The sequence below is a fragment of the Dipodomys merriami genome, unplaced genomic scaffold, assembly GCF_024711535.1.
Source record: "Dipodomys merriami isolate MVZ:Mamm:240054 unplaced genomic scaffold, mDipMer1.0.p SCAF_71, whole genome shotgun sequence".
NCBI classification, from domain to species: Eukaryota; Metazoa; Chordata; class Mammalia; order Rodentia; family Heteromyidae; genus Dipodomys; species Dipodomys merriami.
Genome location: NW_027206302.1, coordinates 3,999,858 through 4,024,510, shown reverse-complemented (window position 1 = coordinate 4,024,510; position 24,653 = coordinate 3,999,858). Strand labels below are relative to the sequence as shown.

At 45.2% G+C, this 24,653-nt stretch overlaps 1 protein-coding gene across 2 annotated transcripts in view; it reads left to right on the top strand.

Annotated features, from left to right (window-relative positions):
• The window catches only part of Kiaa0319l (KIAA0319 like), a 104,186-nt gene that overhangs the window by 69,517 nt on the left and 10,016 nt on the right, over window positions 1-24,653 (top strand). For both annotated transcript variants that reach the window (XM_070008881.1, XM_070008880.1), the window contains exons 9-20: window positions 1,090-1,222; window positions 7,055-7,283; window positions 9,334-9,457; window positions 9,951-10,083; window positions 12,398-12,546; window positions 13,541-13,692; window positions 14,052-14,190; window positions 15,603-15,762; window positions 19,724-19,866; window positions 20,635-20,757; window positions 21,292-21,382; window positions 22,517-22,608. In XM_070008881.1, the coding sequence (XP_069864982.1) occupies window positions 1,090-1,222; window positions 7,055-7,283; window positions 9,334-9,457; window positions 9,951-10,083; window positions 12,398-12,546; window positions 13,541-13,692; window positions 14,052-14,190; window positions 15,603-15,762; window positions 19,724-19,866; window positions 20,635-20,757; window positions 21,292-21,382; window positions 22,517-22,608 (1,668 nt within the window). The remainder of the gene's footprint in view (window positions 1-1,089; window positions 1,223-7,054; window positions 7,284-9,333; window positions 9,458-9,950; window positions 10,084-12,397; window positions 12,547-13,540; window positions 13,693-14,051; window positions 14,191-15,602; window positions 15,763-19,723; window positions 19,867-20,634; window positions 20,758-21,291; window positions 21,383-22,516; window positions 22,609-24,653) is intronic.

The following is a 24,653-nucleotide window of genomic DNA, read 5'->3' as shown; positions in this document are numbered from 1 at the left end:
AGTGCTCTACCACTTGAGGCACAGCGCCACTTCTGGCTTTTTTCGTTTTGCTTATGTGGTGCTGAGGAATCGAACCCAGGGCCTCAGGCATGCAAGGCAAGCGCTCTACCACTGAGCCACCTTCCCAGCCCCTACCATTATAATTGAAAGGGCCACTTTCTCTCCTTATTTACCCAAATACTGTCCTGTGAAAGATTTTAAGCCATTCTGATAGGTTAAAATGTGGTATCTCAGAACTAATTTTTTGAGGGCTGAAAGTGTTATTCAAGTGGTAGAGTACCTGCTTAGCAAGCATGAGGTCTTGAATTTAAATTTCAATACTGCCAATGTATTTTTTGTGGTGTATGTGTGCTTGCAGTCCTGAGGATTGAAATTGGCCTAGAGTTTGCTAGGCAGGTGCTGTACTACTGAGCCATGACTCCTGTTCTTTTTATGCTATTTATTTTTTGAGAGAAGGTCTTGCTTTCCTGTTTCCTTATTTTCTTATCCTTCAAGAAACTTAAAATTACAAGCATGAGCCACCAATGCCTGGCTCAAAAGTAATATTAATGTTCATTTCTTCTTAGTGAGGTTGAGTATTTTCCTATGTTTAAGAATTACTGATTTCATGGGCTGGGAAGGTGGCTCAGAGGTAGAACGCTTGCCTTGCATGCCTGAGGCCCTGGGTTCGATTCCTCAGCACCACATAAGCAAAACGAAAAAAGCCGGAAGTGGTGCTGTGGCTCAAGTGGTAGAGCGCTAGCCTTGAGCTGAAGAGCTGAGGGACAGCACCCAGGCCCAGAGTTCAGACCCTACGACCGGACCCCTCCCCCCAAAAAAATTACTGATTTCCCTTATCTTCATATAGTAAGTAGCATTTTAAGCAGAGATTTCCTATGTTGGAGTCTTGGGGAAGCTATGCAATGGAATACTCATATAGGCCAAATGACCAAATATACCTAGAGAAGAAACACTTCAGAGAGGAAGTATGTATTCTCATGAGGTTTTCCTACATCGAATCTTTTTAAGTTGTTGCCCTGGTTTGTGAAAACTGGATAAGTGCTGAGACCTAATATTCTTACCTTGTAACTGGTTTTCTTTATGGTCCAGAAAGCACTGATGATGATAAAATTGTCCAGTACCATTGGGAAGAACTTAAAGGGCCTCTGAGAGAAGAGAAAATTTCTGAAGATAAAGCTATTTTGAAACTAAGTAAGCTTGTCCCTGGGAACTACACCTTCAGGTAAGTTGGGACTCAGATTCAAGTTGATCATAAGTCTTTTTTTCCCACTGAGGGTTTTGGCTTTTTGTTATTTTTTATTTTATTTTATTTTAGTTTTTTTGGTTGTTGTTGTTGTTGGTCATGGGGGCTGAACTCTGGGCCTGGGCACTCTCCCTCAGCTCTTCAGCTCAAGGCTAGTGCCCTACCACTTGAACCACAGTGCCACTTCTAGCTTTTTTTCTGCTTATGTGGTGCTGAGGAATCAAACCCAGGGCCTCGTGCATGTGAGGCAAGCACTCTACCACTGAGGCAACTTCCCAGCCCCCTGGGTTTTACATTTTTAAGGGAGTGACTTGATAAATATCAGTTCACTGTCAGATTGATTGATAATGCAGCCTTTGGTTCTATTAGTTCTCTGAGCATCCTAGTGGTAACTGCATAGAGCACAGTCCTTGCATAATAAACAAGACCACAGTTTATCCTCTCAAAACTTTTTCTGGAAGATCCAAACATCTAGGATTTCTGCCATTAACTGTAAGGGCCCATCTTCCTTGTTTCTTTTCTCCTCACTGGCAAAATTTTGAAGGACATTGGATAAAGCTCCCTTGGTTTGGGATATCTCAGAATCTTTACTTTTTGCTTGTGGTTTGTTTGAATATGATTTTTAGGATCTTTCTCTTTTTTTTTTTTAACTGTATTTTTTTAACTTTCTTTTTCTTTTTCTTTTTGGTATTGGGGATCAAACCCAGGACACTGCACTTACTAGGTAAGCGCTTTGTCCTGAGCTATATTCCCAGCCCTAGGATCTTTCTTTATTGTGACTTTTTGGAGAATCTGAATCACAGAAAGACCTTTGAGAAATTGGTGTGGACATTTTAGAATGTATTTTATAAGGCTTTGTGTAGTTTAATTCTTATATGAATGTAGTTCTTATAATGAACACAATTCCTTTTACGTTCTGAAGTATTTGTACATAAGTATCATGTAAATGCCATGTTTAGATGACACTGTACTCACTGAGCTGAGAAAAATGAAGTTGCTTGTGTTTAGTAACTTCTCTGAGGTCACACACTAGAAAGCAGTTTCTGTTTTCTCCTTGATTTGATCCATATATTTTATTTATTCTTTTATTAATCTGTTGAAGTGCTGCTTACCATTAAAGCTCTTGCTTAATTTCCTATGAAGCCTCTGTAGTCCCTCCAACGAGAGGATGCCTCATAGGTTTCTACCATAATGTAACAGCATATGCATTGGTGTCTGGTACCTGGGGGTCTGGGGTATATCAAGTTTTTGGCATTCTGGAAACAGAATGCCACATACACAGTCCTTACCACATATACCAATATGCAGGTTCTGATTTAGTAGCACTCTCTCTTGGCTCATGATTGCAGATGAATGGAAGGCAGCCGCTAGTACAGCAAGATTATTTCCTTCTCATTGGCTTAAAATGGAAATTTGAATTGTTTTTTACCTTAGATTTCTAGAATAGGAAATTTCCCATTTATAGAATTTAGCTTGGACCATGTTGAGCACTTAAAAAAAATAGTAACAAAGTGCAGTTGGTGGGAGATACCTGTATTCAGCACTCAGGCAGCTGAGACAGGAGAAACATGGGTTTGAGGCCATCCTGGGCCACATAAAGAGTTTCATGCCATACATCATAAGATTTTATCCCAAAGCAAGCAAGCAAACAAACAAAAACCCAGATGGATCCAGTGGTTTACTCCTATAATCTTAGCTACTGAAGAAGTTGAGATCTGAGGATCATGCTTAAGAGCCAGCCCGGCATACTAATCTGAGAGACTCTGATTCTTAGTTAACCAGCCAAAAGCCCAAGCTAGAGGTGTGATTCAATTGGTAGAGTGCCAACTGTGAGCAGAAAAAGCTGAGTGAGAGCAAAAGGTCCTAAAGTCCTACTAATGGAGTATGCATGTATGCGCACGCACACGCACACACACACACACACACACACACACACACAGTGACAAGAATAACTTAGTTTTCTGAATATTTAATATATGCAAAAAACTTTTCTGATCTCTTAGCTTGTAGTGTTTTATTTAATCCTTTAACATGCATTGTGGCTTCTCTCATTTTACAGGTTAGGACATTTTGGAACAAAGAGGTTAAGTAATTTACTCAAGAGCACATAGTAGCTGGGTGCCAGCGACTCACACCTGTAATCCTAGCTACTCTGGAGGCTGAGATCTGAGGGTCGCAGTTAAAAGCCAGCCCAAGCAGGAAAGTGTGAGACTCTTATCTCCAGAAGACCAAAAGTGGTGCTGTGGCTCAAGTGGTAGTTGAGCTGAAGAGCTCAGGGACAGTGCCCAGACCCAGACCATAACCCACACACACAAAAAAAAGAGCACATAACATTCTAACTTCAGTGAATATGCTTTTAAACATAATGGTAGCTTATAGTTTGTTGGGTCAATGAGGTACCAACAGTGATTTTATTACTAGCCCTATTTTTTTATTTTATTGTGAGATGCTGGAATTAGACTTGATTAGCATTAAGGTTCAGTTTGGTTGGTATTTACTTACTTTCCCCTCTCTCCTACTTTTATTTGGCATTAGTCTCTCTGTCTAGCCTTGGAGTCAGCTGTTGTTTGCTCCAGAGTGCTGCAGGCAAGCCAGGGTCTGTTTGGGGTGAAAGTTAGAAGAATGGACAGCTGCCGTTTTGCCATCTGTCTGTAATTCACTTCTGCTCTGACACAGGAGTGGGGTCTGTTAACAATAACAACAAACTTGTGAAAACAACAGGGAAATTGAGAGAAGAGGCAGAACATCTGTGATTCTCCCCCCTCCCCCTTTCCAGGGCTGGCTGATTTGTACATGTCTATATGTCCCAGTTTTCCTGCTTTTCTCCTAAAGGCTGTAGTACCCAAATCCCCTGCGGGCCACAGGTGATAGGGGAGATTACAGGAGGAAGGTTTCACAGACACCTCGCTGTGTCTGAGGCTTGTGGCGAGAGTTCAACAAACCGCATGTCTTTTTTATGCTTTTCCTCTTTCTGTCAGCAAAATGGAAGGATCCCAAACCTCCTTGCTTGCTTATGCTCACATTTTGAGGTGGCATGAGAAGCTTTAGACTGTTCAGCTGGAAGGCATCATTTAGGTAAAAGCCTGCTTTTTTATAAAAGAACATTTTTCCCCTTGCAGATCCTGTTTCTCACTGGCACACACTGTGGGCCTGTTGCGTAGGAGAATTCATTTCCATCTCAAGCTCCTGTCTTTGCTGGAGCCAGCCTTCCTAGTCGGTCCCAGAGGCTCTATGCCCAGGGTGTCCATTCTTGTGATGTGCACACAGTCGAAGCAGGCTAACGAGGGGCAACCTGATGTAGACAGAATGTTCTATGTAGCGTGGCATCTTTAAACTCCAGAGTAATGGTGTCCACAGATCATCTCTTCTTAAGAATAGGGTTCTAAATAGAAACAGCTCGGAGCGCATGATTCTTAACTTCATGAAACTCCTGTTTCCATTCCAGGAGCCAGCTTCCCTTACACTAAGACCATTTGTAACTTAGGATCTCTTGAGTTCTGGTGCTCAGTAAAACTCATACATTTAGCAGACATTTAAGCTAGGCTCTGACTCTATAGGGTAAGTAACTTAAATTAAATGTCCCACCCAGGTTTACTAAGCATCCAAGATGTGCCCCTGAGCTTACAAAGCTCATGGTTAAGTTGTCACACTGAAACGAAATTTACTCCTGAACCAGAAGATGAGGCACAGAAGAAAAAGATCCCAGGAAGTGGCGCTGTAGCTCAAGTGGTAGAGTGCTCGCCTTGAGTTGAAGAGCTGAGGGACAACGCCCAGGCCCAGAGTTCAAGCCCCACGACCGACAAAAAAAAAAAAAAAAAAAAAAACCATATAGAAAAAGATCCCAGGGCCGAGTGCCAGTGGCTCACGCCTGTAATCCTAGCTACTCAGGGCTGAGATCTGAGGATCAAGGTTCAAAGCCATCCCGGGCAAGGAAATCTGTGAGCCTTATCTCCAATTAACCACTAGAAAACTGGAAGTGGTTCTATGGCTCAAGTGATAGAGTACTCGACAACGTGCAGGTCCAGATTTCAAGCCCCATGACCAACAAACAAAAACCCAGGATCCCAGGAAAGCAAAACACCCTTTAATGGCTCGTGAATACATTAAGCATCAAATAAGTGCAAATGAAGTTAAAAAAAGATGGCCTGGCTTTTATGGAGAACACAGTAATCTGTGAAGTTATGAATATGTTCATATGATAAAAGGAGGGAGGGTTCGGGTAACAGTGGCTTACGCCTGTAATCCTAGCCACTCGGGGCTGAACATCATGGTTCAAAGCCAGCCTCCATAGGACAGAAAAGTCCCTGAAATCCTTATCTTTAGTTAACCAATAAAATTCTGGAAGTGGAAAAAAAAAAAAAAAAAGAATAGGGTTCTAAGATGGGCATGGTGGAACATGCCTGTGATCTCAGCATTCGGGAGGCTGAGATAGTTAGTTTGCAAGTTTGAGACACACCTCACCTACATAGCAAAACTCTGTCTTAAAACAAATACAAAACAAAACAAATGAGTCTCTGAGGATTAGAATCAGAGAACTAGACTTGCATTTTGGCTCACTTTGTAGCCCTGGGCAGATTACTTGCTCTCTGAGCCTTCTGTAGAGTTGGATTGATGCTTAGCTGCTCTATATGGTTGGACTGTATCAGACAATGCTTATGAGCTCTCAGCATAGGTGTGCACAGGCAGCAGAGAAAACTGGTGTTGGACACATATTGCCTGTCAAGCTGTAGGGTCTTGGGCAAGTTACTTTACCTCTCTTTGCTTTGGTTTCCCCATATATTTATAGAAAAATATGATATACTGGATAGAGCTTTTGAATGGGTGCAATGAAATACAAAGCTCTTGGAGCAGTACCTGGCATGTGGTAAATAGGAAACCCTTAGTCATTATTAACTTCTAGTACCTGGCATCTGGTAAATAGGAAACCCTTAGTCAATATTAACTTCTAGTGTTACTTTCTACTTTTTTAAAGAAGTTTCAGTACTAGGGTTTGAACTCAGCCTTGTGCTTATTAAACAGGGCCACATCAGTAACCTTTTTTGCTTTCCTTTTTGTACTGGTTATTTATTTATTTATTTTTTGGTTGGTCATGGGGCTTGAACCCTGGGCTTGGGCACTGTCCCTGCACTCTTCAGCTCAAGGTGAGTGCTCTACCGCTTGAGCCACAGTGCCATTTCCAGTTTTCTAGTGGTTTATTGGAGATAAGAGTCTCCGGACTTCCCTGCCCAGGCTGGCTTTGAACTGAGATCCTCAGATCTCAGCCTCCGGAGTAGCTAGGATTACAGGTGTGAGCCTCCGGTGCCCGGCTTGTACTGGTTATTTTTAAGATAGGATCTTGCTTTTCTGCTCAGGCAGAAAGGACCACGATCCTTCTATTTTCAGTTTCTCATTGTAGCTCAGCTCACAGCGTTGTACCATCATACCCAGCTTCTTCTGCAAAGATACTATCGCATGGACTTTGCTGTTCAGGCTGGTCTTTGATCTATGGTTTTCCTGATCTCAGCCTTTCATGTAGCTAAGATGACAGAAGTACACCACTGTGCCCAGTTATTGGTTGAGAAGGGGTTTCACATATATGCATGGTCTGGCTTCCAACCATGATCCTCCCAATGAGAGCTCCTAAGTAGCTAGGATTCCAGGTATGAGCTACCAGAAAGAAGTACCTAGCTTCTTTCTGTGCTTCCAAAGGAATGGGTAGCAATAGATATTTTTGCCAACTTGGTATTTCTTAGTTTTGATGTTCAATCTTCTAGTTTTCTTATGCCTCCTCCCTTAAGCTCATCCTCTATTGCATTTTCCCTGCCTCGATAGCTTGACAGTGGTAGACTCTGATGGAGCTACCAGCTCTACCACTGCAAGCCTGACAGTGAACAAAGCTGTGGATTACCCCCCTGTGGCCAATGCAGGCCCCAACCAAGTGATCACTCTGCCTCAGAACTCTATCACTCTCTTTGGGAACCAGAGCACTGATGACCATGGCATCACCAGCTATGAGTGGTCACTCAGCCCAAGCAGCAAAGGAAAAGTGGTGGAAATGCAGGTAAGAGGGACTGGTCCTGGCCTTTTCCCCCAGAGTCATAGAGCCACTGTATTGATTTATTTCTGCCCCATTCTCCCCACTCTCAATTAGTGTGCATTAATTTCTTTTCTTTTTTCTTTTGGTCGGTTGTGGGGCTTGAACTCTGGGACTGGGCACTGTCCCTCAGCTCTTCAGCTCAAGGCTAGAGCTCTACTACTTGAGCCCCAATGCCACCTCTGGCTTTTCCCGCTTATGTGGTGCTGAGGAATCGAACCCAGAGCCTCATGCATTCAAGGCAAGCACTCTACCACTGAGGCACCTTCCCAGTCCCCCCCCCCTTTTTTTTGTTGGTCATGGGTCTTGAACTCTGGGCCTGGGGGCTGTACCTCAGCTCTTCAGCTCAAGGCTAGTGCTCTATCACTTGAGTCACAACGCCACTTCCGGTTTTCTGGTGGTTAATTGGAAATAAGAGTCTCAGGGATGGGCTGGGAAGGTAGTTCAGTGGTAGAGCGCTTGCTTTGTATGCCTGAGGCCCTGGGTTCGATTCCTCAGCACCACATAAACAAAAATAAAAAAGCCGGAAGTAGCGCTGTGGCTCAAATGGTAGAGTGCTAGCCTTGAGCTGAAGAGCTGAGGGACAGCGCCCAGGCCCAGAGTTCAGGCCTCAAGACCGGACCGGGAAAAAAAAAAAAAGAATCTCAGGGACTTTCCTGTCCCAGCTGGCTTTGAACCGCAATCCTCAGATCTCAGCCTCCTGAGTATTTAGGACTATAGGCTTGAGCCACCAGCGCCCAGGTTGGTATGAATTGATCTCATTATGGTATCTTCATACATGCATATAATATACTTTGATCAAATTTACTACTCTATTCATATCCCCTTTTATTTTTTAAACTTATTTTTATTGTTATTATAAAGGGGCTACAGTTACATAAGTCAGATGATAAGTACATTTCTTTTTGGTCATGTTCCCTTTTTAAAATTACCAAAATCATACTTATACATTTAGACTTTTCAAAATTCAGGAAGTTTTAGGGGCCTTTGATGAACAAGTTAGCAATAGTTGTTACATTAAATTTTTATTTATTTATTTATTTTTTTGGGGTCCGGTCATGGGGCCTGAACTCTGGGCCTGGGCGCTGTCCCTCAGCTCTTCAGCTCAAAGCTAGCACTCTACCACTTGAGCCACAGCGCCACTTCTGGCTTTTTTCTTTTTGCTTATGTGGTGCTGAGGAATCGAACCCAGGGCCTCATGCATGCAAGGCAAGCGCTCTACCACTGAACCAACTTCCCAGCCCCATACATTAAATTTTTAGATTTAAGCTAGATGAAAAATGTTCCTGTTGGGGTGGTAGTGTTCCCCTAAGAAAGTCTAACTACTTAGCAGTCACAGGGTACAAATCTTGAATACTATTTAGTTCCCATCAGAGTAGATTGTTTAGTTAGAAGGTATCTTCTCTCCTGAGATACTTAAGAAGAGACTAGATTGGTACATGAGTAAAAAGAGCTGAAGCCATGACTGGAGGGGCACTTTTCCCTCGGGGTACAGCTGGCTCTTACCAGGTACAGGTGTGGTCCCACCGATGCTTGATAGTTCTGTTGCATAAGAGCAGACAACAGTTGAGACCTCTGTGTGAACATTTTCAACTTTGAAGACAGTGCAGGCTAAACAAAATGTCTGCAAGACTAGATTCGGCTGCCAGTTTTTGGCCTCCTATTCTGCAGGAAGCTCCTTCATTGGAATCTTACCTTAAATTATTTATAATGTTTCTTTTGATACTCAGCATTCTGTATTTCTAGAGTTGAGGAATAACTTAAAGTGTACATTTTACCTGGCTTTAGTTCACATATTATGTTAGGTTTATCTGCTCTTGCAGAGTCTGTACAAACTAAAGGATACCATGATATCTGACTCCACAGTCATTCATTATGCTGAACTGGGACATAATTGCCCAATAACAATGTAGGTTTAGAAATTGGCTAAGTCACTTCTACCAGAGTAAGAATTGTGGTAGAATGTTGTGATCCTGGAAATCCACTTTTCCCACTCCTAAATTTCTATTCTATGTAGGGTGTTAGGACACCAACCCTGCAGCTCTCTGCTATGCAAGAAGGAGACTACACTTATCAACTCACAGTAACTGACACAGTAGGACAACAGGCCACTGCTCAAGTAACCGTTATTGTACAGCCTGGTAAGTTCTGTCGTGGGAGTTCATTAGAGCTCTTCTAATGGTTTCTCCCTCTAACTTTGAGGGAGAGAATGGTTTAGGTTCTGAGCTGGTTGAAAATAGAAGCAGAAGGCATCAATCCACAGAGCCTCTGAGAGCAATATCCTTCCATTCACCTTGTGTTTTCTTTGAACCACTCAGCTTGTATCCTCTCCTGGCTAGTTATTATGCCTTGGCCTGGTGTAGATATAGGGGATAGAGCCTTTGCCATTTCAGCTCTTATCTTAAATCTCACATACATACCATGTTCTGTTTCTTTCAGAATTATTTGATATGTTTTAGTCTTGATTCTTCATTGTGAGCTCCCTCATGGTATCCATCTCTCCCACGTATCTGAGAGTTCTGTGATGTGGGCTAAAGAGGCAGAGTTCCCATGGCTACCAGAACAAATGTCCCATTGCTTCCTCTTCTTTCCCACCTGGACTTGCTGCTTTTGACCCCCATGTCTGTCTCCTAGAGAACAACAAGCCTCCTCAGGCAGATGCGGGCCCAGACAAAGAGCTGACCCTGCCAGTGGACAGCACAACCTTGGATGGCAGCAAGAGCTCAGACGACCAGAGAATCGTCTCCTACCTCTGGGAAAAAACCCAGTGAGTGGTAACACAGATCCCCAACTATGCAAAGGTTCTAGACTGTGGAAGAGCAAGGTTTTATTTGCTTTTAAGAGTTGACACACTCTCATTGGCTTATCCAGGAGAGAAAGGAGTTTATAATCCTGAATTTCAACTTCAAGAAAATGATATTGTAAATAACATTTATACGAAAAAAATGAATGGTTTCTATCACTTAGCCCCCAGGTAGTTTTATGTAGCCCTGGTGCTTTTGCTTGTACAATCCATCTGCTGAAATGCAGTTTAATTATACTTGAGAGACAGACTGGAAGGGATAATGGAGCAGAAAATACCATGCCTCACAATCCACTGGGTATGGCTGGCAGGGGGATGGGCAAGCAGCTACTAAGGGTAATTGACAAGCCATCTATAAAAGTATTGCTCTAGCTGGGTGCCGGTGGCTCATGCCTATAATCCTAGCTACTCAGGAGGCTGAGATCAGAGGATCATGGTTCAAAGCCAGCCTGAACAGGAAAGGCCATGAGGCTCTTATCTCCAATTAACCTCCAGAAAACCAGAAGTGGTACCGTGGCTCAAGTGGTAAGCACTTGCTTTGAGCTGAATTGTTGAGGGACAGCACCCAGGCCCAGAGTTCAAGCCCCATCACACACACACACACACACACACACACACACACACACACACGCACGCATGCACGCACGCACGCACGCACGCACGCACACACACACACACACACACACGAATATTGCTCTGTTAATATTTTCTAGAAGATAGAATTTGCCAGTTAAGTTAGCCAGAGACCACAAGCTATATCCAAAATAACACTACTTAAACTGAAATTACCTAATTTACCTATTCACAGTTCTCAGTTTCTTTCAACGTTAAACCATAGTAAATAGAAGTTAGACTCTACGTAGGGTCCCATAGGAAGCAAAAAAAGAATTCCAAGGACAAGTTAAAAGTATTCTCAGCTTCCAAAGAAGATAGCCATTGGACAGATCAGTGTTTTGCTTCATATTTGTGTATGTATGCACACACACATGTATTTTCATGTCTTTTTTCTTTATTTTCTTTTCTCTGACTAGGGTATTGGAGATGAGTAGAAGAGTTTTAATTGCTCTGTCGAAATGACTTGACTTGTGATTACTGAGTGAGGTGCTAGAAATTATTTCCCTCAGCTCTTGTTTTTCTGTCTTTTGAGGAAACACAATCGTCCTCAGCTCATTATGTTTTTACTGTTGTTCTTTGTTGAGCTAGACCTCATGCACTTTGGAGCTGGGTTTTATTAGTGGTTGCAGCAGAGATAATGCTTAGCAGAGCTTCTTGGAGGAGAATCTACTTCAGTGGAGGGTTATTAGGGCCAGAGGTAATAAGTTTCAAAAGCAAAATAAAACAAAGCCATCTTCAGGTCTCTCGCATTGTCCTTGTTGGGAAGAGGCTCCAGCACTTGGGGCTCTGTGCACAGCCCTGCCTGGATGCAGGCACTCAGCTCACCACCCCACTGCAGAGGAGGAGGCAGGGTAATTGGTCTCCTGATGCTCTGCTGTCCAGGAGTTTTGCCCATAGAGCTGCTGAGAAGATGGCTTTGTCCCGAGAACTCCTCTGCAGCCTTGGCCCATTTCTTGTTCTTGACTTTCATCAGGAGAATTTGGGTATGTGATTAAGAAATACACTTTGCGCCGGGCGCTGGTGGCTCACGCCTGTAATCCTAGCTACTCAGGAGGCTGAGATCTGAGGATCGCGGTTCAAAGCCAGCCCGGGCAGGAAAGACCGTGAGACTCCTATCTCCAATAAACCACCAGAAAACCGGAAGTGGCGCTGTAGCTCAAGTGGTAGAGCGCTCGCCTTGAGCTGAAGAGCTGAGGGACAGCGCCCAGGCCCAGAGTTCAAGTCCCACGACCGACCAAAAAAAAAAAGAAATACACTTTGCTTCTTTGGCTGACAAGAACTGGAATCAATTACTGGGCCAGAGATGCTTTTCAGAAACATCATCTTAAATCTCTTTAAAAAAATTTTAAATCACAGATCCGTTCAAAGAACTTTATCCTTTTACAAACTGGAACAGTAAAGAGTTTGAATGTTCTAGAAGCTTATATAAAGGATAAACCTAGATGTGTTTGAAAGCTCCTGAGCAGTATTTTCTCATCAGCAGGTAGCCTATATTTTGGGGCTAAATGACACTTTGTCCAAATGAAATATTTTTAAACATGTCCTGTCAAAGTCTGGGAAGGAATTGTTCACATCTTAACTAAAGCAGTAATCATTTTTGCTTTCTGCTGTGTCAGGGGTGGGAGAACAGCAGACAGGTACAACTCCACCTCTCTTCTTTCAGAGGACCTGACGGGGTACAGCTAGAGAATGCTAATAGCAGTGTTGCCACCGTGACTGGGCTGCAAGTGGGGACCTATGTGTTCACCTTGACCGTCAAAGATGAAAGGAACCTGCAAAGCCAGAGCTCTGTGAATGTCATTGTCAAAGAAGGTACCTACCTCCCTGCTAGCTGAGGAATCCACATGGGAAGAAGGTTGAAGGGGCAGCTTTTATTTTATTTTATTTTTTAATATTTTTTTTGTTTATGTAGTACTAAGGAATTGAACCTAGGGATAGGTAAGCACTCTGCCACTATGCCACATTCATAGCCCTGGCTTTTATTTTTATTTTTCCAAAACAACTTTTAATTGACAGTGACTATAAGGTGAATTTTAACTACCCTCTTTTCCTCCCCTACCTACCTACCTGCCTGCCCTCCCTTCCTCTCTTCCTTCCTCCCTTCCTTCCTTCCTTCCTTCCTTCCTTCCTTCCTTCCTTCCTTCCTTCCTTCCATCCTTCCTTCCCTCCCTCCCTCCCTCCCTCCCTCCATCTGTAGGAAAGGAACTAAAGATTTTTTTCTTTTGCATTTTGATTTTGCCTCTGTGCTGACTGAGACCTGGGTTTCTATGACATTCTTGCTAGCTACAGTGACACCTGCTGTCAGGCCATAGAATGACTGTGCTGTACTGCAGCTTTCTGTGCTTTTCCTCAGCCTGTAGGCTGCAACCAACTCACAGGGGTTGATTGGCCTTGTCCTGATCTACGGGCATAATGGCTGGGAGTCTTGAAGAGGGCCATAACCTGATAGTAGGAAAAACATCTACTGTGCTGGTAATATCCTAATAATCTATTGTGCTGAGTAAATACTGCTTTACTGAGCAAACAAGGCCTCTAAAGAGGCCCAGGCTCAGAGTCTTTCTTTTCTTTGATGAAGTGCCAAGAGAGGAATAAAAAAACAATCCATAGAGTAACATTTAAGATTTTTTTTTTTGGTACCAGCACTGCAGCTCTGGGGGCTTTCTATCTGTGCTGTTGGCATAGACAGGCATAGAAACAACTCTCCACTTAAGATGGTCTTGATTTTTAATGTCCCTGTAACTATCAGGAAGCAGCATTCCTGCTTTTCCCAAATGTTTCATTATTTCAATGGTTCTTCTTTGGCTAGAAATGAATGAACCACCAATAGCCAAGATAACGGGGAATGTGGTAATTACCTTGCCCACGAACACAGCCGAGCTGGATGGATCCAAGTCCTCAGATGACAAAGGCATCGTCAGCTACCTCTGGACTCGAGATGAGGGGAGTCCAGCAGCAGGGGTGAGTAGACCAGGAGTGGGAGAGCAGCAGCATAAGGTCTAAGTAGCAGGCCAGTGAAGAGGGGAGCGAACATCCCATAACGTGCTTTAACCAAGAAGCTCCTGGTATCAAACCCGGATTGTGCTATGAAATCCAAGGAGGTTAAATTACTTGCTCTGGGTCATTCTCCAAGCTGGTGTGGCACAGAATGGGTTGCTGTCCCCTGGTCCTGGCTGCTGTGGGTGGCAGTGTTGTCACAGGTCAGGAGATGCTCAGGGTTGAAAGAACCCAGCCCGACAGAGCGTCATTAGGACAGAAGCAGCAGCTGACTCCCAAGAGAAGGGATTTTGTTCTGCAGCCTTGCCATGTTCATTCTGCAGGAGGTGTTGAATCACTCCGACCATCATCCTGTCCTCTTTCTTTCCAACTTGGTGGAGGGAACATACACATTTCACCTCAAAGTGATTGATGCAAAGGGTGAGAGTGACACCGAGCGGACCACTGTGGAGGTAAAACCTGGTGAGTGTGTGTGGTGATAAAGACAGAGTGCAGCTGCCAGACCAGCCCATCCAGGTCTCCATCCTGAGACGCCTTCCTCTCCAGCATGGACATGTCCAAATGTAAAACAAACCCTAGAAATGCTATGCTGAAAATTCCTTGGAGCTTGACTGTTCAAAGAGTGCCCCTCACCCCTCACCCCTCACCCCTTCTCAGATGGAGAAAGGATCCTCAGAGAGGGCAGGGCTTGCTCAGCGTCACACAGCAGTTGTGTCAGAGCCAGGCCTGTGTGTTCTCAGGCCAGCACTTTCTCCTCTGCATGTGACTGAGGAGTGAGGGCTCGGGGCGCCTTGGGAATGTGAGCACAGGAATAGCTTGAGTCACGATGTCTCATCAGCGCCCAGATGCAGAAAACAATTTATTTTTATAAGTTGAGCCTCAGGCTCTATCTGACAACCCAGGGAAGGTAAAGTAATTGATACCCTGTACATTTTTTTTTCAGATTTTCAGAAATAAAATTTCTTTCTTAAATAGAACCATGTTTTTGTTTTGCTTTGAGGCAAATTTGGTAATAGGGAGGAACTCATTGTAGAGGGGGGTAGAGCTCCTGCTAAGAAGCTTTAGCTCCAAGCCTGCCCTTTATGGACTAGGCCAGGCGTAGGCATGGATACGTTAGATGGGAGAGATTCTGCGAGATTTCTAGTCCTGGTCCTACTAGGGAGGACAGCAGCCAAGACACCACAGAGTCTCTTCTGTGTTCAGAATCGGATCATGGATAGTGCTCTTCTACCAGAACAGGCAGATGGTGCTGCCAATGTGTGAATAACAGTTTCTGAACTTTCAGGTGTGGAACAGTCTATAGGACATGTTCAAAAGTAAGCACAATCACATCCCATTTCCAGACTTGTGAACACACAGTGTGGCTGTGAGGCTACAGTAAGGAAATCCTTACATCCTGGTTGTCCAGGCTTTCTTTGTGCTTATTATTTTACACCTTTAGGAACAGGTACATGCACATCACTGATAAGATGATTTGGTTGGCCTTTTCCTTCCTATTGTTGCGAAGTACAGCAAGTCTCTGAACGTCAGATGGGATCAAGTGAAGCTGCTGTGACATCCCCATTGGCCTGGAGAGCTCCACAGTACCTACAGGGCAGAGCTTTTAGAACAAAAGCTTCAGTGTTTCTCCTCTAAGGAGAAACTCTGTGCCCCATGGCTCCACCGTATCCCTTGCGCATGGGTGGCAGTTCTCAGGTTGGCATAAAGCTTTTCAAGCCAACCCCAGATTGCCTTATCAGGAATTCACGATAGGGCTTTCCCCCTTGAAGGTGGTCTGAATGCCCTTGCTACTCTTCCTCTCAGGCAAATGCAGTAGCAGGTCTGTTTTAACCCTCCAACTTTGTAAAGCCATGACTGATCCACATACTTTCCAGATCCCAGGAAAAACAACCTGGTGGAGATCATCTTGGATGTCAACGTCAGTCAGCTCACTGAGAGGCTGAAGGGGATGTTCATCCGCCAGATTGGGGTCCTCCTGGGGGTGCTGGATTCCGACATCATTGTGCAAAAGATTCAGCCGTACACGGAGCAGAGGTAGCTGGGCAATCAATGGGGGGAGAAAAGGAAAGACCAGGGGCCCCCTGTGCTTTTCAGCTGAGCCGAGAAATCGTGGGGAGAGATGGAGATGGGTAGGCTCTCTGAGTGGGACCCACTCTTAGTGCTCACCACTTCAGTGCCCTTGATATTCCAGTGCAGCTCATGTACTCTGTACTAGACATTTAATTGGTCCTGGGGTACAAGGTGATGAAGTCCCATTTTTTTTTTCAGGCCATGGTATGGTAGGGTAGATAGTCAAGTAAACATGTCACCTCGGTACAGGGTACATCTGGCATAGTGTGGCACTAGGGAAATGTGGGGCCAAAGAAGTCAGTTCTTTCTGGAGGTCAAGGGTAGGAGGCCAACAAACAAGTACAGTTTGTCTCCACCAGGATCAGAGAGCTTGGAGGACACTCAGAGGAGGGGACCTGAGAGAAGACAGGCTGTCTTCTGAAGAAGGCTTCTATTTAAGATTGTGGCAGTCTCAGGATATGGCCAGAGATCAGGCAGTGGAGATTGAGAACAGTAAAATGCAAGCTAGGAGTTTAATTATTGTATTTTGGGTGGGAGGACCCAAACTAAGTTGCTATATGTAGTTTTTTTTTAAATTTTCAAAGCAAGGAGATTTCATAGTTAAATTTTTTTTAAGGGAGACCACTAATTTAAAGGTTAAATAAGGGTCTGGGAATGTGGCTTAGTGGTAGAGTGCTTGCCTCACATGCATGAAGTCCTGGATTTGATTCCTCAAAACCACATATACAGAAAAAGCCAGAAGTGGCACTGTGGCTCAAGTGGTAGAATGCTAGCTTTGAGCAACATAAGCTCAAAGATAGTTCCCAGGCCCTGGGTTCAAGCCCCAGGACTGGCAAAAACAAACAAACAAACAAACAAAACCCTATTAAATAAAAGTAGGAAGAGACTAGAGACTGAGACAATCAGGAAATTTCTGGACAAGTCCAGTAAGAACATGATAATACTGAATTAAAGTCATTACAGAAGAGGAGAAGAAATGAAAGAATGTGATAGTCTTCGGGGAATTAAGGGAAATGAGGCTTCACTCTGAAGGCGTGAACAGGTGGTTCTGGACAGGAACGGAGATCAGGGAAGAAGAAAGAACCCGTTCAACTATTGAATTTGGGATGTCTTATGAGCTACATGGGTATGTGTCCCCTAAATAGCCACAAACCTAAAGTAGGAACGTGGGGTAAAAGGAAGAATGAGACACATAGAGTCAACAGCGTCTGTACAGTAGTGAAAGCTAAGAGGATGGAATGACACTGATCATGTCCAAAGTGGTTAGGACAAACTTTGGTGAATACCAGTATTAAGGAAGAGGCCTGAAGCAGTGGCAAGGGAAATTGGCAAGAATATCGGGGAGGTGGAAGACAGCTGGTGGTGGTAGGCTGCATGGCTATGAGAATGCAGAATGGGCCCTAAGGAATGTGTCCTGAAAATCACCAAGACCACAGGGAGCTGAGGCGGAGTTTCATGGTCTAATGACACAGAAGTGGCACGGGGGATAGACGAAGATGCACCTGTATGGCTGAGGGAAGGGAGGTGTAGAGGCGAGAGTTTGGTGGGAGCAGGTCTGGGGGACTGGCAGTGGCACAGGTTCAGAACTTGGAATGCAGGGTCTGGCTTCTGTGCCCTGTCTGTGAGTGGGGAAGGCTGGCTGCCTGGAGGTGGAAGTGAGGAGGGAAGTTTGAGGTAGGAGTGTCTGCCAGGAGCCACTGCAGGGAGGGTGCTGACTTGCAGAACAATCTTGAGGTCAAGCCAAGGTGAAGCTCAAGGACAATATGGCTCCCAACTCTACTCAGTAGTCACCTGGAGCTTCTGTTGCCATTACCATTGCCTGAGCCTCATCCCTAGAGATTACAATTCAGCGGAGTAGGATGGGGGACCTAAAAAATGTAGGCTCTCCCCAGGGAGTTTGCAGCCAGATAAGGTGGATCATGGACAATCCCCCCTCCTTTTTTTCCTTAAATTTTATAATACTGGGGCTTGGGCTTAGGACCTCATCTTGCTAACCAAGTGTATTATCATTTGAGCTACAGGCCCAGTCCTGTTTTGCTTTTGGTATTTCTCTTTTTAGATAGGGTTTCTTGGTTTTGACTGGGGCCAACCTTGGACTGCCATCCTGCTACCTTAACCTTCTGAGTAGTTGGGACTACAGCTATACAGTAACATGCCTGACACACTTGTTTCTTTAGCATCCTGGGAGAAGGCACAAGGCAAATGGCTGCTTAGATTGATCCAGCTTGATGGGAATTGACTGGGTAGAAAGTGGAAAGATGTTAGCAAGAAGGCAAGGAGAGCCTTGTGGGGCATGAGGAAGAAAGAAGCATCTGAACTTCTCTTGGCTCCTGGCTGGAACTGAATTAACATAGCTGAGGATTTGGGAACAGTATGTACTTGGGGGAAGGAAGGACACTGTAGTAGACAAAGTAGGAACCTGTCCCCTGAGCCCACGGTCCCTGTGTGAGCCTTAGGAAGTAGCAAGCTCTCTACCTCTATGAATCTGAATCTGTACAGATTCTAGTGGTTATGTATAGCATTGATGTTGAGGATTAAATAAGATAATGTTTGTGTAAATCCCCAACACATATGCTCAATTAGTGGTTATTGCCATGAGAGCATCTTGAGACATGTCAGGTTTGAAGCATCTGTAGAAGGCGTGGGGTTGCAAGCATTTTCAGGCATAGATTGATTCCTATTGACTAATCCGATGGGGAAAGGAGACAAATACTTGAGGGTTTGATACACAGACAGAAAGGACTACTATAAGCCTGGCTTATAGGGAGGAAATAATGGGAAATGGACTATACATCTTTGATGGGTAAAGATTTGTTTCATGATATGGAGTTGGTAGAGCTCCATTGTTGGCTTCACTGCTCAGCAAGCTTTTATTTCTTTTTGTGCCAGTACTGGGGCTTGAACTCAGGGCCTAGACACTGTCCCTTAGCTTTTTTGCTTAAAGTGAATTCTCTGCCTCTTGAGCCACAGCTCCACTTCTGGCTTTTTGGTGGCTATTTGGAGATAAGTGTCTTGTGGATTCTCCTGCTTAGACCAGCTTCAAACTGATCCTCAAATTTTAGCCTTCTGAGTAGCTAGGATTAGAGGCATGAGCTACTCACACTCAGCAAGCTTTCAGCCAGTGAATGTGTTTCCAAAATTTGTATGTCATGCAACAGAGATAACATTATATTATATAGAACCTTGAAACAAATAGACAAGGAAGGCTGCTTGTCCTGGAAACAGCTGGTCCAGGCCCCTGGGGAGCTGGGTCCCCTCAGCCTCCTTGCACACTGAGGGAATGAACATCCTGGGCACACCAATAAACCCATTCAATTCATGAGATTAATATGGGCTTAAAAAGCAGACTGTCAGAAATCAAGGATCGGGCATAAACATGTTTTGTGCCCAGATGTGGGTCGAAATTGAGAGTCAAAAAACCAGATTATGGGCATGGAGTAATTTCACTATAGCCACACAATTGTGGTAGGGTCTTTCTGCTGTCACAGTACCTGTTGTTTTGGCTTCTGGATACTCTTCGATGTTTTCTAATAGTTCATATTCTACACAGCTCTGTGGTTTGTTTTACAAGGAAGCCAGACACAAACTCAGCAGCCTCTCCACCTCAGCTCTGAAAAGGCTGACAGCCAAAGTGTTGCCATCCTTCTCTTCCAGCTCACACTGTGGAGTGGAGCCACGGGTAGCTAGGGCAGGCTTTGCAGTCAGATGTAAACGGGTGGAGATCTGGCTCTGTCATAATTAACTGTGTGACCTTGGGCAAGTTACTTAGCTCCTCTGAGTCCCATTGTAGTTCTCTGTAAAATGAAGACATGGATAGCACCTTTCTCTTGGGCTTGCTGACAGTGCACACAGAAGGTACTTGGTAGATAAAGGCTGCTGCCGCAGTGCCCCACTTGGCTCACACACACTGTCCATGTCTCTGCAGCACCAAGATGGTGTTTTTCGTTCAGAACGAGCCTCCCCACCAGATCTTCAAAGGCCATGAGGTGGCATCGATGCTCAAGAGTGAGCTGCAGAAGCAAAAGGCAGACTTCTTGATATTTGGAGCATTGGAAATTAATACTGTCAGTGAGTAATTCTGGGAAGTTGGGAGAAGCTACTAGTGCCCTCATGTGGCATCCAGACCTGCTGTCCCAGGCTGGGCATCCTCTCCTGGGAACAGGCAGACAGTCTTATTCCTCTGACTACCAATAGCAGGAAGAGCCTGGAAGGCATGAGCCCCTGAGGTAGGACTCAGGACAGTGGGCTTGAGTGGGAAAAAATGACATCTTTATTTTAATGCAGACTGAACTTTGTGATTTCCCTCAAGGATGAAGGTCAGTAGTATTAACAGAATCCATCTGACTTCAAGGCAGCAGAAAATCACACATAATTTTGTATCACGTGATGAGCTATTGTTTTTATGCCCCACTAGTTCAAAATTATAATAGATCCACTAATAGATCTTATTTACTCTTTTAATAAAGCATACAGATTGTTAATTCAAAATGTGTGCTCATTAATATTTCAAAACCATGCTCACTATAACCGCTTCTTTTGTGATTCTCCTTCTCCGTTCTATTATTCTGATAAGGAGATATGGAGGACAGAATAGCCTGAGGATGGCTGACACAGACACCAAAGGCAGGTTAATTTTCCCATGCCTGGCTCACTGCTTCGGCCATGGTGATCACAGCGCCAGCCTGACTTCGGTGACTAGGGCCAGCACTCCAGGAAGCTTTACTTCAGGAAAGCCTGACGCAAGGCTCCGTGTCTTCATGGGCCCCAGGTTCTGGGAGCTGGTTGTCCCTGTGGCCCTGGCTCTTGTGACGTCTTGTTCCTCTCTGCCACCTTTAGCCTGTCAGCTGAACTGTTCTGACCATGGCCACTGTGACTCCTTCACCAAGCGCTGTATCTGTGACCCATTTTGGATGGAGAATTTCATCAAGGTGCAGCTGAGGGATGGTGACAGCAACTGTGGTGAGTGTGCATGGTCCTGTGCCAGCTGGGTGGTTGGGATGTGGACGTGTGCTGTGGGGGCGGGTGTTAGCGTTTGAGGCAGATGAGCAGCTAAGAGAACTCTGTATTTTCTGTTTGCAGAAGACTTTTCTTTCCCTCTTCCACACTAGCCCAAGGTTAGAGGAGGGTGCTGAGACAGTCAGATTTGGGCTTAAATCAGACCACTGCACACTGCTGCCTAAAGTCCACCTGCCACGAAGCCTCCTTTGCCTCCTGTCATTAGGGAGTGTCTGTTGGATGGAGCCTAAGGGAGGCCTGCATCCCTCCTTTACAGCTCTGTGCCCCTGCGCTGTGCCACAGGGCCTTAGCAACCTCCCGGGGCAGGGCCTGGGGGGTGGGGCACTGCAGACCCTTGCTAGCTGACCCCGTCCTCCAAAGCCTCACCCTTCCTGGGAGCCTGGGCATACATGTTCTTGTCTGCAGTGTGATGTCAGGTAGAACAGGGCGCAGCTGCCTTCTAACCTTCCCCCTCCACCATTCTGATCTTCTTGGCAGAGTGGAGTGTGCTGTATGTCATCATCGCTACCTTTGTCATTGTTGTGGCCTTGGGAATCCTGTCTTGGACTGCGATCTGCTGCTGTAAGAGGTAAGATGGATCTCCTTTGAAATGCACCTGGGCTTCTTGTCACAGAATCTTTCCTGGGAGGTAGCTAGCATTTTCCCCACGGAAGGACTTTGCTAGGTCCTCAGTCTGACTAGACTGGTTGGTCCACCACAGCCCCATATAGGAAGGCTTCCTCACCCTCAGACACGCCTGAGGGCAGAAGCACCCCTTTCTTGTCAAGTGGCATCACTGGGAGATGAGCAGGCTGAGAGCCATGGGGGGCGGGAAGGAGTCCAGGTCTGGCTGCATCCAGGTGTGTGTCCCTCGATGTTGCACACTTTAGCCTGACTTAGCTTTATTCCTTCCTTTCTAGTTAGGAAACGTGTGCATGTATGTTTTTGCACAATTATAGATAACTGTTCTAGGTATTTTCACTTAAGCTTCCTGTGTATTCATGTCACATTTGTGGTTGTATTTACTGAATGTTTTACATTAATAAATGTGACTTTAGAGCTGGGCCGTAGCGCAGTGGTAGAATGCTCATCTGCACACACAGGCCCTGGATCTAGTAGACTGTATCACATACTTGGTGTGATTCCTGTGTTAACTCTGTGTATGTGCATGCGTGTGTGTGTGTGTGTGTGTGTGTGTGTGTGTGTGTGTGTGACATTTGGTAGATTATATCTTTCTTATACCACAACAGCCTTATCCCATCTTGTGAACAAGGAATATATATCAAAGTTAGGAAAATTCCTTCACCGATCTGGGACAGGGCTGGGATTTAACCTTCAACATTACCTCCTATAAACCTTAGAAAATCAAAAGAATTTTTAAAAATTGCCCACCAGCCTGATACAGCCCCTGTCAACAACTCTGGTGGTGTGGTGCTTGCCCCTCCTATACTCTCAATAGACCCTCTTTGTCTTCTGAACGTTTTAACTGCCCTGTCTTCATTGCCATCCGGAGTGGGAGTCCACACAAAAATGGACAGCTTCCCTTGCCCTTCCCAGAACTGGTGAAGAACTGTTTTTTGAGGACAGAATCACAGTTGTTAACTTTCCAGCTAAAACTAAGGCGACACTTCTCCTCCCTACCATTGAGCAGTCTCCTGCAGCCCTGGCCCTGACAGAAAGCATCCTTTCTGAGCAGGCATGGGGTGGGGGTTATATTTTTTAGGCAAAAAGGAAAACACAAGAGGAAAAGCAGGTACAAGATCCTGGATGCCACGGATCAGGAAAGCCTGGAGCTGAAGCCCGCCTCCCGAGCAGGTAGGGCCCTGGGTCTGTGGGTGGGTGGCCACCATCACCAGCTCTTTCACATGTGTATGTTATGCAAGTACTTTGTCCTCCTGCCCTGAAGCTGGCAGGGCCCTGGCCTGAATGTCTGAGGGAGGAGCTCACCTCTCAGTGCTTTCACTTTGCCAAAGATCTAGGCTCCTGCATCTTTGCTTGTTCATCCCCAGGTTTGCTGCCTGAAGCTCAGTATCTCAAGCTGCCTGTCTGGGCAGGGTTAGGGGCCTTGGGTCCTTATACTTGACTCTAGGATAGGACCAGAGCAGTTTCTGCCAGCTTCCTGCCTCTCCAGCCACCCCTCACCCACTTTCTCCATCATCTGGCAGGTCCACCATTGTCTGCGTAGTGTTTGGGTCGCCTTCCTACTAGCTGCAGTCATGCCGGGCTTTCAGGTGCCTCCCACTAGAAGGATTTCCTATTACACTAGGCCTGGGATGACTGAGTGGAGGCACTGGGAGAATTAGGGTGGCTCATGGGTCTCCCATCTTCTCTGTGCTTAGCCGTTTGGTGAAGTTCCCTTCACGGTGAATGCCACAGCATATCTCTCCATGTAGTCTCCCTTTCTAAACTTGCAAGCACACCACATTTATAGAAAATGCTTATTCTATACACCGTTGTGCTTAAAGCTTCATGTTTAGGGGAGTCTATGGGAAGAGAGAGACCTAAGGTGGGCTCTACCCTAAGAAGTTCATTCTGGTGGAGGAAGAAACTCCCCTGCAAAGACCAGGTTTTCATAAGCAGCTTGGGTTGTACTCTGTGCAAGCCAGGTAAGCACTGAGGGAAAGGCCTTGAATGAGCCCAAGATACCAGAGAAGTGGGCAAAGTACTTCCCTCAGGAATAGAAGAGCGCCAAAGAGCACAGCTACCTTCACAGAGTGGCCAATGAGATTTGTATGATGCTGGTACTCAGTGGAGCGGTGAGCCCAAACTCTTGTCACACACACTTCTGTGTGGGCAGAGCGCTGGGACAGCTGGGACCCAGCATGCAAGGCCAGCAGTAGGGCAGGACAAGGGCAGAAGGATCCATCCATGTTGCTCTGCACAGCAGTGCTCACAGATTCATAGTACCAATTCTCATTACATCAATTTATTGACTGTATTCTTTTCTTTTCTTTTTTCTTTTTTTCTTTTTTTTTTGGGTCCGGTCATGGGGCCTGAACTCTGGGCCTGGGTGCTGTCCCTCAGCTCCTCAGCTCAAGGCTAGTGCTCTATCACTTGAGCCACAGCGCCACTTCCGGCTTTTTTCTTTTTGCTTATGTGGTGCTGAGGAATCGAACCCAGGGCCTCATGCATGCAAGGCAAGAGCTCTACCACTGGGCCACCTTCCCAGCCCTTGACTGTATTCTTGATGGGCACTGAATTTACACTTTTTGCTTTCAGGAAAACTGTGAACATTCTTTTGTCTTCTGGTGGACATATTTTTGGATTTCTGTTAATTACTGCATCCAAGGAGATGTATTATTATGTTCTCCCATCAGTAGCAGTGGGAAGCTGAGAATGGAGGATCACTGTTCATTGCCAGCCCAGGCAAAAAAATTGCAAGACCTAATCGTAACTAATAAAAAGCTGGGCTTGCTGGACACCAGTGGCTCATGATTGTAATCCTAGATACACAGGAGGCTGAGATCTGAAGATTGTTTCAAAGCCTGCCTGGGCAGGAAAGGCTATGAGACTCTTTTATCTCAGTTAATCACCAGAAAACCAGAAATGGAGCTATGGCTCAGAGTGGTAGAGCACTAGGTTTGAGCAAAAGCTCAGGGACAGTCCCCAGGCCCTGAGATCAAGCCCCACAGCTAACAAAAAAAAGTGGGAAGGGGATACCACAGGGGATTGCAGTCCAGGTCAGCCCCAGGCAAAAAGAAAGGTCCAATTTGAAAAATAATGAAAGTAAAAAGGGCTGGCGGTGTAGCTCAAGTGTTAAGAGCACCTGCCTAGTGAACACAAGGCCCAAAGTTAAAGCCATAGTACTGTACAACAAAACAGACAGACAGTCAGATAGATAGCTAGCAAAGAAAAAAAGG